Source organism: Rhinopithecus bieti, unplaced genomic scaffold (genome assembly GCF_001698545.2).
Source record: "Rhinopithecus bieti isolate Rb0 unplaced genomic scaffold, ASM169854v2 scaffold_34943, whole genome shotgun sequence".
Lineage (NCBI taxonomy): Eukaryota > Metazoa > Chordata > Mammalia > Primates > Cercopithecidae > Rhinopithecus > Rhinopithecus bieti.
In genome coordinates, this window is record NW_016815584.1 from 328,175 (window position 1) to 343,698 (window position 15,524).

General features: G+C 41.5%; 2 gene segments (V, D, J or C); both read right to left on the reverse strand.

Moving 5' to 3' along the window:
• Window positions 1-2,488: 2,488 nt before the first annotated feature.
• On the reverse strand, window positions 2,489-3,363 carry LOC108516159 (Ig kappa chain V-III region NG9-like). The segment is given in 2 exon segments: window positions 2,489-2,808; window positions 3,248-3,363. Coding segments are annotated over 2 exon segments (336 nt in total).
• An 11,190-nt stretch (window positions 3,364-14,553) lies between these two features.
• On the reverse strand, window positions 14,554-15,249 carry LOC108516116 (T-cell receptor alpha chain V region PY14-like). The segment is given in 2 exon segments: window positions 14,554-14,879; window positions 14,971-15,249. Coding segments are annotated over 2 exon segments (372 nt in total).
• Window positions 15,250-15,524: the final 275 nt, after the last annotated feature.

Below are 15,524 nucleotides of genomic sequence, written 5' to 3' on the forward strand. Positions count from 1 at the left end.
GCCATTCTCCTGCCTCAGCCTCCCGAGTAGCTGGGACTACAGGCGCCCTTCACCTCGCCCGGCTAGTTTTTTTGTATTTTTAGTAGAGACGGGATTTCACCGTGTTAGCCAGGATGGTCTCGATCTCCTGACCTCGTGATCCACCCGTCTCAGCCTCCCAAAGTGCTGGGATTACAGGCTTGAGCCACCGCGCCCGGCTGACCCTCATTTTATAGACAAAGTATTAAAGTCCAAATGCCAAAAGTATTTGACTAAGGTCAAACTCTTTACAGCAAGAGATCTCAGATTCAAATCCAGGAATGCCTGGCTTTAGAGCTGATTATTTTTCCAGTCTGTTTTGCTGCCCAGAGCATGTAGCAAAAATAAAGTACAATTAGAATTAGAGTGCCCTTTCTACCACCCCTCAGTGGCTGTTCAACTCTTTCTTCCAAAGTGGCTAACATACACATGCCTGGTCATAAAAGCAGACATTGAAACAAGAGCTAGTTGTGTTGTTTCCTCACAGTCAATGCCTCCACCCGGCTCCCCATCTCCATGGCACCATAACCCGGCTCCGCATCTCCACAGCACGGTTCTTTTCCTCTGGAGTACCCCAAAGGCATCTTCCAACCAAGATCCCAGGAGCAGGCATGGGATGAACTCCAAGTGGATAAAAACATTTTGAAATTTTCCAATCCAATATTCCATCTTTAATTTTTTTTTGGAGATCAATTATCTACAGAATAGTATAATATCTTCTTCAGATAATCCCACACAGCCTCTAATATATGGGTACTGACATTCATAAGTAGGCAAGAGGCCGGGTGCAGTGGCTCACGCCTGTAATCCCAGCACTTTGGGAGGCCAAGGTGGGCGGATCACGAGGTCAGGAGTTCGAGACCGTCCTGGCTAACATGGTGAAACCCCATCTCTACTAAAACTACAAAAAATTAGCCGAGCGTGGTGGCGGGCGCCTGTAGTCCCAGCTACTCGGGAGGCTGAGGCAGGAGAATGGCTTGAACGCGGGAGGCGGAGCTTGCAGTGGGCCCGGATCGCGCCACTGCACTCCAGCCTGGGCGACAGAGCAAGACTCCGTCTCAAAAAAAAAAAAAAAGTAGGCAGGAACATTACAGCGATGTCCCTCTATCCCACTCTCTCAACTCTCATGACCAGAGTGCAGCTTTGGGCAGAGGCTGTCCAGCGACTTTGGAATCACTTTGAGCTTCTCTCAAAACTGTAGGTGTCAGAGTCTCCAGCCTTTGGGTCTGTTTTGTGCAAAGTGGTGTATTTATTGCCTTTATTCAAATAAGCTTTAAATATTCCTTCCTCATTTTCTCCATTAAGAATATGAAAATCAGAAACACTAGGCTTTTTTGAGGATATTGTCTGTGCCACAGGAAGTACTGGAAATAGTGGTGCACTTCAGACAAGAGCTGGCTGCGTCCTGGACATTTGGGGACCAGGACTCCTGCTTTCTGCTGGCTCCTCCTCACTGTGTACAGAAGTCAGCCAAAGGAGATGAGTGTATAGGCTCAAATATTCTACAAATATTTATTTTCTTTCCACAGTACTACGCCCCCACCAAACCCTCAGATGAACTAGATGGAAACCTCCTCCCGCCACCTAGCCTGATCCTCTCATTCTCGATTTAAAAATAAAATTATCAAATATTGCTTTCCCGTGATCAAAATCAGAGACAACATCCCATCAAAAACTAACAAACAAAAACATACCCCATGATCCTAATGAAGCCTCTGGAGCACAAGCAGGATTCTCAGCAAATTTTCTGTTATCCTTATCTCTTTGGGCCTCAAAGAACCCAACTTCAAAAACTAATAATGACCCAGAATCTCTATGTTTCTCATTTAGATGTTTCAAAAATAGTCTACTATGCAAATTAGAAACAAATTCTCTCCCACCCCTCCTCTACCATCATCTCCATTTTCCATTACACACCATCCACAACAGGGAAGTGGGACAAAAGAAAAGAGAAAGACAGGCAACAGAGAGACTGAGAGATCTAATCTCAGGGGACGCATGGACACCAGCATGTAGATACTTGGAAATGGTCACAAAGATGTTCAAACTGTGCAGCTATAAATAATAACCTGATACTTAGGCTAAATGTTTCAAAAGCTAAGAAGCATATTGCTCATGTTGACTGTGCATGGTATGCATATAAAGTATATGTACTGTGTGTCTATCTATACACACAAACTGAGGAGTACCAGTGAACTTAGCAACAATAGTATAAATACCACAGATACCTCACTTTGATAATTGAGTACCCAGGGACCATGGTAGAAGGAAGACATCATGCTGTATGCCCTTTTATACTTTTTAAATTTTAGATCATGTAAATGAAATATCTATTTAAAAAATAAATAAGATAAATTTTGCAAATAGTAGAAGAATACATACATCTGCTAATATCTTTTGAAAATAAACATTTTAGAAAGCATTTTTGGACTTCTTTCTAGGCTGTGCATCCCACCCCACAGAGGAAAACTGCACAGGTGCAGGCCTGTCTGTCTCAGTGTGTGTCACCCACGAGGCAGTAGTATACAGCAGTGTCGCTCAGGGCAACCCGGGGCAGGCTCAGAGTGCTGGACTTTCTGTCAGCGGGGATAAACAAGGAAGCCACTTCATTTGCAATGTTTGCCTTGTATCCTTGAATAATAAATCGCGGTCCTTGGTTGGGAAACTGTTGGTACCACATGATATAATCACTAGTAGCAATGTTGTTGTGGCTACAGGTTATGTTCACTTCTTGTCCTTCATATGAGTCCATGGAGATGGGCTGGGTGGTCTTAGCAAGGCTCAAAGTACCTATGGGAGTAAAACACAATCCTAGCCCCTATCCTGAAAGCAAGGTAAGTTATACGGTCCTACTCAGCAGCCTCTCACAGTCAAATCCATCCCCACACTCTACTTCCCTGCCATATACATACACATACAATTTACTTCTCATTTATGTTTCAATACAAAAATATTTATCCCAGGGAGGCCCAAGGAAACATATACAGAAGTGCCAGGTTTACTATCTCCCACCCATGGATAGACCCTAGGGATTAGAAACCCCGAAAATCTTTGCTTCCCTGAGACACATCTCACATAAATGCTCAGGAGCTGCCTGGAGAAAAATGGGACCCTGAAGCTATCCCTCTACATCTTGGATAAAGAGCAACTGCTAGCAGGCAAAGTTACAGATTCCTTTCCAGCATCATCAGGCCCAGATCCCATTCCTCTTCATCCCAAAATAACTCACTCAGGGTCAGGAACACGATCACTCTTGCCACTTGCCTCATATTCAAGGTGCAAACTAGGACCCAGGTTCTAGGCTCTTTTGCTGCGTCTGAGCTGCAGTGAGCCCAGCAACAACTGCCAGGGCCCACACCAGCAGCTCTTACTCAGGGCTGTCCCAGGAGAGCAGCCAATAGCAGGGCAGCAGCTCCTCAGAGCAGGGCTCCCCTCAAAGTTCAACTAAATCCCCAAGAAGAGTAGGGAGTGAAAAATACTGGTACTGAAGCACAGCAGCCTGAATTTCATTTTAGATCTTTGCAGAGGTCTAATCCCTTAAAGATTTGGTCCAAATGAGGCAAAGCCATGAGAAGGTAGATTCCACTGGGCTCCTATTCCCCATTACATTACTTTCCACAGCCCCAGAGGGTGGTCATCTACTGCAGTCGGTCTGACACTCATGGACTCATTGACAGTCATGGTCTAAGTAAGTGTAACCTGCCTGACTTGGTACTTTATGCCTTGCAATGCTCCACTGACCCCTATTTATCCAAGAAGAAAGGGGCATTCCTAATCCTATACCAAGAAAGAGAAAATGAGGCAGTCTGGACTGGACCTTCCATATCCTGATTCCCTGGGATCATTTATAATCCCAGTAAATCCACAACTAATACCCGCTTCTCAGACCCTGTGTAACAGATATTAAACAGAGGAACAAACCCCTCATTAGTCCCTACTGACCAGCTAGGATAGGACATTTGGTTTGGAAACACTCACTTAACCAAGGAGGAGGTGAGGTGAACAAGAAGAAAAGGCACAGGTTGTGTCAGACAGATCTAAATCTAAATCTCAACTCTGCCACCTTGTGACCTCAGGCAGCTCACACCCCTGAGTCTTGGTTTCTTCATCTGTAAAATGGGAACAGTAAGATGGATTTCAGGGTCAACCTGCGGCATGTAGTCAACAGTAAATTGTAGTTCCTTTCCCTTTCTTCTCATCTGATTCAGAGTGCAGAGTACCATGGCTAGTAGAAGGCAGTTGTGTAGGATTATATATCTAATTTTTCATAGTTACCATACACACTACCTTCAGGAAACAATTAGTATAAATCCTATAACAGAAGCACAAAAACTGAAAAGAAAAATAAAGCCATTCAGGAAAAGAGCCAAAAGACACAGTAGTATTCATTGAATCCAAAAGACACGGTAGTACTCATTGAATCAGCCGAATGCTATAAACAAAACATGTTAGATATTCACATTAATGTGAAAAAGATAGTGGTATGTTGTCTGAGTTCTTTTCTCCTATGATATGGGAATGAAAAAAAAATCACTGGAAAATACTTGGGAGGTGCCTCTTCTAGGTCTAGAATTACCAAAAGCATTCTGAATCAGCAATTTTTCCATTTTCCCATGCAAAAAAAAAAAAAAATCATTGAGTGTTGATGGTTTCTAGTAACATTTTGACAGAGGAGCTATCACAAGTCATGAAATAACCAGGCTTTCCTCAGTAACAAGTGAAGGAGCAAGGATGTTTTTATGAGGGACCTGAAGATACTAAAACACCTTGTACAGAAGTGAAAATAAATGGGTTACGCTTTAAACTCAACTCGTTGCAACAGCGACCTCTTGTGGTAACTATACTCAGAAAAAATGTTTCACCCAAGTCAGTAGGTCTCAGATCCGCACAGTTTATGGAATATCACATTTCTTCGTAAACGCAATAGCAGATAGCTTGGTTTGGACTATGGGGTCTATTTTCAGTTATGGAAGAAAACGGTGAATGAAAAGTTAGACACACTGAATAGAAACAATCCTTTGGATTTGATAGCTGTGCAATTTTGTTCAAATCACCATTTGAGAGGCACAATTTCTTCATCTCGGCAAGAGAGATTATAAGGATTAAATGAACATACGTAAATTATTTCTAAACTAGAGTGTTCTATAAAAATACAAACTATGGGCCGGGCGCGGTGGCTCACGCCTGTAATCCCGGCACTTTGGGAGGCCGAGGCGGGCGGATCACTAGATCAGGAGATCGAGACCATCCTGGCTAATACGGTGAAACCCCGTCACTACTAAAAATACAAAATTAGCTGGGCGTGGTGGTGGTGGGCGCCTGTAGTCCCAGCTACTCAGGAGGCTGAGGCAGGAGAATCGCTTGAACCCAGAAGGCGGAGGTTGCAGTGAGCCGAGATCGCCCCACTACACTCCAGCCTGGGTGACAGACAGAGCGAGACTGCGTCTTCAAAAAAAAAAAAAAAAAAAAAAATACAAATATGTTTTAATGCAGGAAATATCACCAAGCCAAAATGATCTTCCTTTTTCAGGCCAAAAATGGACTTGATGTTTCTGCGTCTGCCACCTGTTTACCTCACTTGGAGATATTACTGGGATACCCAGGCAACTGGAGGAGAAACATTAGAACCAGTTTTTCTATCCCTCAGCCTTATGGAATGAAAGTAATTATGATGGTAGTGGTGTGCTGTGGTTGAATTGTGTCTTCCTCCCACCCAAAAACTTTATATGCATTGTTTGTGAGTCCAAATCCTAGTTACCTCAGAAGGTGACCTTATTGGAGGACAGTTTTACAGGGTAATCAAGTTACAATGAGGTATTTGGGTGGGTTCGAATCCAAAACTGGGGAAGGATGGACTGGTGTCCCTTATAAAAAGGGGGAATACGGACACCGAGAATGGACAAAAATTAGGAAAGAAAATTTGAAGAGGTACAGGGAAAAGATGGACTATCTTCCAAGCCAAGAACATGAGGCCTAGAACAGGTCCTTCCATCACAGCCCTCAGGAAGGAAGCAACCATGGCCAAACCACCTTGATTTTGAACTCCTGTCCTCCAGAACTGTGGAACAATTCATGTCTGTTGTTTAAGCCACCCAGTTTATGGCCTCTTGTTACCCACAGCCTTAGCAAACTAATATATGGTGCTATAATATATTATATATAATATGGTTAGGTTGCGATTGTTGACTTTATGTGTCAACCTGGCCTAGGCTAAAGGATACCCAGGTGGCTGGTAAATATGTTACTTGGGGTGTGTTGTGAGGGTGTTTTCAGAAAAGATTCACATTTCAGGATTGGTTAGACGGGGAGTAAAGACCACCCTAATCAATGCAGGTGGGCATCACCCGATTCACTGAGGGCCTGAATAGAACAAAAAGGATAGAGGAAAGACAATTTCCTCTCTCTGCTTGAGCTGGGCATCATCTTCCCTGCCCTCCAACATCAGTGCCTCCGATTCTTGACCCTTTAGACTTGGATCAAGATTTATATATAACCAATAATTACATATATATTCTATAAATATATATTCCAATAAGCATTTATGTATAGATAACAGATAGATAGAAAGAAAGAAATGAAAGAAAGATAAGAAAGAAAGAAAGACAAGAAAGAAAGAAAGATAGATAATCTTATATTCTGTTTTCTCTGGAGAACCTTAACCTGATATATATATACTTTCCTTTGCAAAACATTTTCTGGTGTTCAAAAGTATTTGAGTGAACACATAGGGGAGCATTATCACTTGCATTAATTTTTTTATATATATTTTAATAAAAAAATTAGACCATTGTTAAAAGAATTTTAGGAAATTCCTAAAGTTATGAAAGAAAAACCATGCCCTAAGCAATAGCCAACTACAAGGGGATATTTTGAATTTTTTTTAAGTGGGACTTTTTCTGGTTAGGAAGATTAATTCTAAATATAGAATTTGGAAAATATGGGACAGTATTTTAAAATCATATATAATACCATAGCCCAGAAATAATCATTGATAATATTTAGGCATACTGCTTTTAATCCTCTGTTTTGCATGGCTATTGTTAACACAATTGAATTCTGTGTGCACATGAACACACACACATTTGCACATGCTGGAGTTTTTTTCAACTTAATACTATTTTCCAAACATTCTTTCTTATCAATAGATATACATAAAATTCCAGTTTTAATAGCCTCAACATAGTCCATGGCAGAAATGTACTATAATTTATTTACCAATTTCTCGAGTATTAAACATTTGGATTTTAGAAAGAATACGATGATAAACTCCTTTGTACATAAATCTTTGTCTAAACTTCCAATTGTTTCTTTAGACTAGCTTCTGCAAAGAGGATTTCCTGGGTTCGAGTAAGAACATTTTAAGACTCTTGTGAAGTATCCATTTATTCAATCCACAAATATTTGTGGAGCCCATATTAGAATCAGGCACTGAGGTAGACACTGGCCATTCAGTGATGAGAAAGACCCAGTGGTCTAGTGAGAAGGAAGAGAATTTTAAAAGCAATGATAGTCCTCATGATAACTGCTGTGATCATGAAAGCATAAAGCACCATAGGAACACACAGGAAGTGAAACTGTTTTGGTTGTAGGGTTGCAGGAAGGCTTCCCAGCAGCAGTGACACCCACCTAAACTAAAACCTAACAGAAGAGGAAGAATGAGCCTGATGAAAACTAGACTGAATAGAAAGAGGCAGAAGGCACAGAATCTAGACAGACTTGGAGTAAGAAAGTGGATGGCACTTGGGTGGATGATGGTCGTGTTGTTTGATACGAAAAACACAAAAGAAGGAGCAACTTTATCTTCTTTTGTTTTGTTGCATTTGGTGGAGGTGGGGAGGAAGGAAGAAAGATAAAGAGCTAAGCTTTGCACCATTGATTTGAGGTGCTTTTGGAAAATCCACATAGGTCAAAAATCCAGTTTGATATATTAAATTGAAGCTCAGAAGAGATATATGAGCTGAAAATAATCAGCAAATAATAGTCGAAGCATAGCATGGATAATATTACCCAGAAAAAAAATTGTTGACTGAGAAAATAAATAGGCCAAGGGAGGAATCCTAAAGAATACCAACTGGCAGATCACTTGATGTCAGGAGTTCGAGACCAGACTGGCCAACATGGCAAAACCCTGTCTCTACTAAAAGTACAAAAATTTACCAGACATGGTGACGGGCACCTGTAATTCCAGCTACTCAGGAGGCTGAGGAATGAAAATTGCTTGAACCTGGGAGATGGAGGTTGCAGTGAGCCAAGATCGCACCACTGCACTCCAGCCTGGATGACAAGAGTGAGACTCTGTCTCAAAAAAAAAAGAGAACACAAACTTTAAAGAGTGAGCAGAAGAAGAAAAGCCCACAAAAAAAGGACAGAGCAGGTTCAGCCAAAGATATAAGAACATCAAAAAGAGAGAGGTGGGCTGGGGTTTCACATGTAGCAGAGCAGCTCCCTCACTGCTGTCTATTGAAAGTCAGCTGTTAACTTTTTCTTTTTTAAAGAGAGTGGTGTACCAGAAACCAAAAGAGGACCAGGTTTCAAAGAGGGAACAATCAATAATCATTGGATATAACCCAAGAAACTTGTTGTTAACCTTGGCAAGAATAGTTTGGGCCAATGGTGGAAGTTAAAAACCACACTTCAATGGGTAGAAGGGTGAGTAAAAAGTGAGAAAAGAGAGCTGGGTGAGGTGGCTCACGCCTGTAATCCCAGTACTTTGGGAGGCCGAGGTGGGCGGATCACAAGGTCAGGAGATCGAGATCACCCTGGCTAACACGGTGAAATCCCGTCTCTACTAAAAATACAAAACATTAGCCGGGCGTGATGATGGGCACCTGTAGTCCCAGCTACTCTGCAGACTGAGGCAGGAGAATAGCTTGAAACTGGGAGGCAGAGCTTGCAGGGAGCCCCAATGGTGCCACTGCACTCCAGCCTGGGCAACAGAGCAAGACTCCATCTCAAAAAAAAAAAAAAAAAAAAAAGTGAGAAAAGAGAGACAGTGAAGATTGCCAGATTGCCTCCCAAAAGCATCGTATGAGTTTATGCCATCAATAGTATACTTCAGTACCTATTTACTCTTTGTCAATACTGTTTATATAGTTTATAATTGCTAATTTAACAGTTAAATATCACTTTATTTAATACTTGTTCATTACTGATACTGCAGAAGGAGGCATTTTGCAGGATCTGTGTCGGATCCCTGCAGTGCTGATGACAGCGAGTGACCATAACTTATCTATGGCCGCTTCTGGAATTTATGTTCTTATACTACAGTGAATCCCCACCAACTTTTGCATATCACAGAAGCACACCTTTTGAGAATTAGAATGAAATTCAAAGATTCTTTCAGAGAACCTAGTGAAACTCACTACACAATCAGGGAAAGATGAGAGGAGGGAGGACTGAATGTAGCACGGAAGACTGCAGGGAGAAGTGTCTCCCTTGTATCCAGGCAGGGGCAGATTCTTACATAGATGAGAAGATGACTGTCTATATAGTGTTCTCAGGAAAACCAGGACAACTTTTCTTCCCCAAATCATGTTTCTCTACCTTTACCTTGTCTAAAATGCTTAAAATTATATTTCAAGGACAAAAACTGTGATTCCACAATAACTTTTTTAAATTAGTGCTTAAACACAACTTAACCACAATATACATAGATAATATTAGCCCCTTTCCTGAAAGCAGGTTTTCAGGTATAGAAGATTAAATTAGAATATAGGTCCAACTGATACAACAAAGGCCAAAGGAAAGTAATTTATCATGATACAGTTCAAATGTCAGCAGTTCAGGGCAGTTATAAGGGCTCCACAGGGATGGTGTCTTAGGTATCTGATTGCTGTGCCTACCTAAATACCCACTCTTATTTGGGGTCCAAGACATATTTCATACATACAGCAATCCTCACAACAATCCTTCCAATTATCTCAATTTCATTAATTAAGAGATGAGGCACATAGAGTAGAAATGGCATGTCCAATGTCACATAGTTACTTAGAGGAAGAATCAGGAACAACCTATGCTTCCTAATTCTTAATTCAGTTCTCTTTCCACAAAGTTCTTGAAGTGATACAAAAGGGGGGAGAAAAAGAAATCTAATGATGATAAATTCTCCAGAATTTCTAGTTTTTCCTGAAGTTTATCTGGTTATAAGGAGTATTTTCCAACAAACAGGAAAAGGAATGCAAGACTAACTTTTCGTTAAGTCAAAACAGAACTTCTAAAAGACATAGGTGTTCCCTCTCAACCACCTTTAAAAAGGGGGAAAATATAGATTCCCATTTCCCTACATAACTCCACTCCCATCACCACCACCACCAATCACTACCACATGACAAAAGATTAATATCTAAGAGCCAGCTTAACCTTGGAGAATTTTCTTGAGAAGCAAATATCTTGAGAGTTGTATCTCTTTGACTAAGAAGTAGTTCTATTTGGGTAGGGAAATGATATCAACATGTGTGCAGCCTGGGGAATGACTGGAGGGAAAGATCTGTTCACCACTGCATCCGCAGGGATGATAACGATGCCGGCCGGGCACATAGTCGAAACTCCACAAATAATCATTGAGTGAATAAGTGAATAGCTAACTGAATAAATAAGTGATAATTGTATAAAAAGACTTCTTTCCTTTGCAGGACTTGCATAAAATGTATTTATAAGTATCAAAGGCAGAAAGAGGCCACACAGCCAGGTTAATGGTGTAATGTGCTAAAAATATTCCTATGGACATGAACTTCCTTTGGAGTGAAACAATGATGGTGGCTGAGAGCTCACCTAGAGTTATGGCACCTGTGTACCTAAATCTAAAACAGATACCATGGTTTCATGAACTCAAATGTATTTTGGCAATAATGGTACAGAACACTGCCACCCCTAGACCTGAGCAAGTGATGTCCCTGCTCAGAGTTCTGTGCCTCCACCCCAGCCATCATTCAGGTGTTCCTATCCCTTCCCCATGAGAAAATCACTGGACACAGAAGACATGACCCTTTAGAGTCTAAATACCTCTTCTTGACCATATTCTGGGTACCCAGGATTTCAGAATTCCCTGCACAAACATCCCCAAACCCACTTTTAAGATCTGCATGGGCCTCTCTCAAGGATTATCTTCCCAGAAGCAGATATCCCACCTGTGTACACAACTCTAGGCCCAATGGGTGGCCAAAAGATCACTGTTTGCCTAGACTGTAGACATGTGGGCTAACATGTCCACATCCTCGTGTATAAGGCTCCTTAGGGTATGTGATGGATTGAGGGATAGGAAAAGAAGGCCAGTAAATCACAAGGTACAAACCAAAGGCTGCAGAGTGAATCTCCCTGAAGCAGCACATTCTAGCATAAAACTATAAAAATCAAGAGTTCAAAAGTAGATCTAGGTATATGTAGGAATTTAATGTACTATAAATGTGGTATTTCAAGTCTACGGGGCAAAAGTGAATTTTTCAGGAGGTGGTATAAGAACTACTGTCTATCCATTTGGGGGAAAAAATAAACAGATGTAGATCCCTGTGTAAAAATTAATTTATTTGGGGACATACTCCTTTTAACCATGTAGTTCAAAACAGAGCTGCTAACCTGCAGAATCCTCACTCCCACCCCCAGCCACCAAAGGTGGAACCCAAGCTGGGCTAATCCAAGCAGCCTGCACCCATGGCCACCACTGATTAGTCCAAGGAAGAGCCACTTAACTCACACTGAGTCAAACAGAGCCCTTCCCAGGACACTCGAACTTGGGGAAAGATAAAGAAAGAAAGGTGCATTAAGTCCAGCTCCTCTCAAGAGCATACGTAAGATGTGAACATAGGAACTGTAAGCAACTATCCTTATAAGAACTACACGTTTACACCCTTCCTTGATTCAAACTCTCCTCCCATTACAGACTTCTTCTGTCTTCTTTCACAGCCAAGCTATTCCTATATCCTCATCTCATAGAGCATTTTTTGAATTCTCTGTCTTGGCACACACCAAACCGTTTAGAGTGTCAGTTTATTGTTCATTCATATAACCAACCCTTTTTTGACAGCAACCCTTTCTGGAGTTAGGGCTACATCATCACCAAAATCAGTCTCTTGCCTCAAGAAGCCTATAGACTGGCAGAGGAGTGGAGTGGTTGGACCGTGTGCCCTAGAGACAGACTGCCTGGGTTGCAATTTAGCAGTTATTAACTTTGTGACTTGAGCAAGATACAGTCTGTGACTTTGCTTCTTCATCTGTAAAGTGAAGCTGATGATAATACTTGTGAGAATTAAATGCATTCATTAATGTTTGGAATCACACCTGACACATAGGGATCAAGGACAGCTTCTTTCAATTCTTTTATAAATTGACAAATAAAATTGTGTGTGTGTGTGTATATATATATATATATATATATATATATATATGGTATACAACATAATGTTTTGAAATATGTGTATATTGTGGAATGGCTAAATCAAGCTAATTAACATATGCAGTACCTCACATACATATGTTTTTGTGGTAAGAACACTTAAAATCTACTTTCAGCAATTTTTAGAAATTTCTGTTGCAGCTGGGTGTGGTGGCTCACGCCTGTAATCCCAGCACTTTGGGAGGCTGAGGCAGGTGAATCACAAGGTCAGGAGTTGTAGACCAGTCTGGCCAACATGTGAAACCCTGTCTGTACTGAAAATACAAAAAACTAGCTGGGGGTAGTGGCAGGTGCCTGTAATCTCAGCTACTTGGGAGGCCGAGGCAGAAGAATAGCTTGAACCTGGGATGCGGAGGGTGCAGTGAGCTGAGATTACTCCACTGCAGTCCAGCCTGGGTAACAGGGCAAGACTCTGTCTCAAAAAAAAAAAAAAAGAAAGAAAAGAAAAAGAAATTTCTGTTGCAAAGACATTACTATTAGCTATAGTCACCATTACAATAGATCTCTTGAACTTATTCTTCCTATCTAATTAAAATTTTGTATCATTTAACCAACATCTCTCCAGTCCCTTTCCATTCCCCTCACAAGCCTCTGGTAACCACAATTCTACTCTGCTTCGATAAATTCAACTTTTTTATTACACAAATAAGTGAGATTATGTGGTATTTGTCTTTCTGTGTCTGGTTTATTTCACTTGACATAATGTCCTCCAGGTTCAACTGTGTCATCACAAATGGCAGGATTTCTTCCTTTTTTAAGACTGAATAGTATTCCATTGTGTATATATGCCATGTTTTCTTTACCCATTCGTCCAAGGATGGGCGCTTAGGTTGACTCCATATCTTGGTTATTGTGAATAGTGCTGCAATAAACATGGGAGTGCAGACATCTCTTTAACATACTGATTTCATTTTCTTTGGATATATGCCCAGTAGTGAGACTGCTGGATCATATAGTAGTTCTATTTTTGGTGTTTTGAGAAACCTCCCTACTGTTTTCCATAATGGCTGCACGCTATGGAATTTACATTGTCACCAACAGTGTGGAAGAGTTCCCTTCTCTTCACCTTCTCACCAATGGTTGTTATCTTTTGTCTTTTTGATAATAGCCAACCTAATAGGTTGTGAGGTGATACCTAATTGTGGTCTTAATTTGCACCTTCCTGATGATTACTTATGTTGAGTATTTTTTATATACCTCTCAGCCATTTGTATGTCTTCATTTGAGAAATGGCTATTCAGGTCCTTGGCTTATTTTTTAATCAGGTTATTTGGGTGCTTTTGGTATGTGAGCTTCTCAAACATTTTGAATATTAACCCCTTATCAGATGTAGAGTTTGCAAATATTTTCTCCCATTCCATAGGCTTTCTCTTCACTCTGTTTATTGTTTCTTTTGCTGTGCAGAAGCTTTTTAGTTTAATATAGTACCTTTTGTCTAATTTTGCTTATGTTGCCTGTGCTTTTGGGGTCATATCCGAAAATTCCTTGCTCACAAGAGATGAAAAGCTCTCCCCTGAGTACTATGTTCGCTCTTTGGGTGGCAGGATCAATAGATGCCCAAACCACAGAATCACACAATATGCTTTCGTAACAAATTTGGACATGTATCCCATGAACCTAATTTTTTTAATGGTCTCAACTGGGTATGTAACATTGCAAAATTATGATGATGATGACATTTCACCTTGGTATAAAAAGAAATGTCTGTTGAAAATAAACCCCTTTTCAGAAAGAAAGAAAAAAGGAAAGAAGAAAGAAAGAAAGAGAGAGAGAGAGAGAGAGAAAGAAGAAGGAAGGAAGCGAAGCGAAGAAGAAGGAAAGAAGCGAAGAAGGAAGGAAGGAAGGAAGGAAGGAAGGAAGAAGGAAGGAAGGAAGGGAAAGGAAATAAAGAAAGAAGGAACTCCTTGCCCAGACCAATGTCATGGTAATTTTCCCCTATGTTTTTTTCTATTTGTTTTACACTTCTTTCACCTTTTTATGACCGGTGCTTAGCCCAGTACCTGGCACATCAGGACTCAATAAACACCTGCTGAATGAGCAAATTCTATGGTTTTAAACTGTAGTTTAACTATAATAAGTGACATATCCTGGAACCACACCACTCTCGTGGAGGAACAAAGGCTTCAAGAAAATGGGCTTTACTAGACTCAAAGTTTGTGTTCTGCTCCCCCTGCAGCCCCTATCAGTGTGTCTCTCACAGCACAGAAGTACAAAGCGGAGTCGCTCACAAGGGCAGATGGTTTCTTCAGGTGGAAAGAGGTTTGGCTCTTGTTAAATTCAGCTTCAAAGCCATAGCTGCCTTTAACCAGGTTGTCCCCTGTGATGTATTTCAGAAGGAACTGGAGGCCTTGTTTGGGGTATTGAACATACCAAAAAAGATAAGGGTTTCCAGAGACTGAATAGGTGCATTTCACAGTCAGAGGATTCCCTTCAGCGACCGTGACCTGATCTTCTGGCTGAGTTCTCAGCCCACCTGTAAATTAATCCAAGCTGCATCAGTGAAGCTGCTAAAGAGCATGTAAGTGGATCATGCGAGTGGAAAATGGTAAGGGGATATTACTCACTCAATGTGAAGAGCATCGCAAGCGTCGAGATGCGTGCAGAGGCCATGGCTCCAGCTAAGCTTACGGCGGGCGGGGTAGGGGGGTCCTTTCCAGTCCACCTCTGCTGGAGATATTGCCCCACCCCAGAAAGTGGGCTCTTGAAGAGGAACTAGCACCCCTGTGTCAGCACGGGGCTTCTAGAAATGGCCCTTCCTCAGGGCACTGTTGTTTCCCGGCACCGATATCTTCTCTCTGTGGAGCACTCTTTTGGTCCAGCTACTCAAAGCTCTGTGGGGAGCAAGACTGCTGCTCCTCCTGTACCAGGACAGACCTTACACTGCATCGCCCCCTAGAGCCCACACGTAGGATCAGCGACTTTACTCTCAAGTAGCTGGTGCTTCCTGGCCTTATCCCTGGGCCAAACTTTGGGTGGTTACACGCTCCATGAGGGACATAGGGAGCAAATCAGGGGTTCAAAGGAGAAGAAATAGAAGTTTGTGTATCAAAGTGGAAAAGATTCAGGGTGAGTGGACCAAGCTGTAAATGATTTGTGCTCTATTAATGTAGAGACAGAA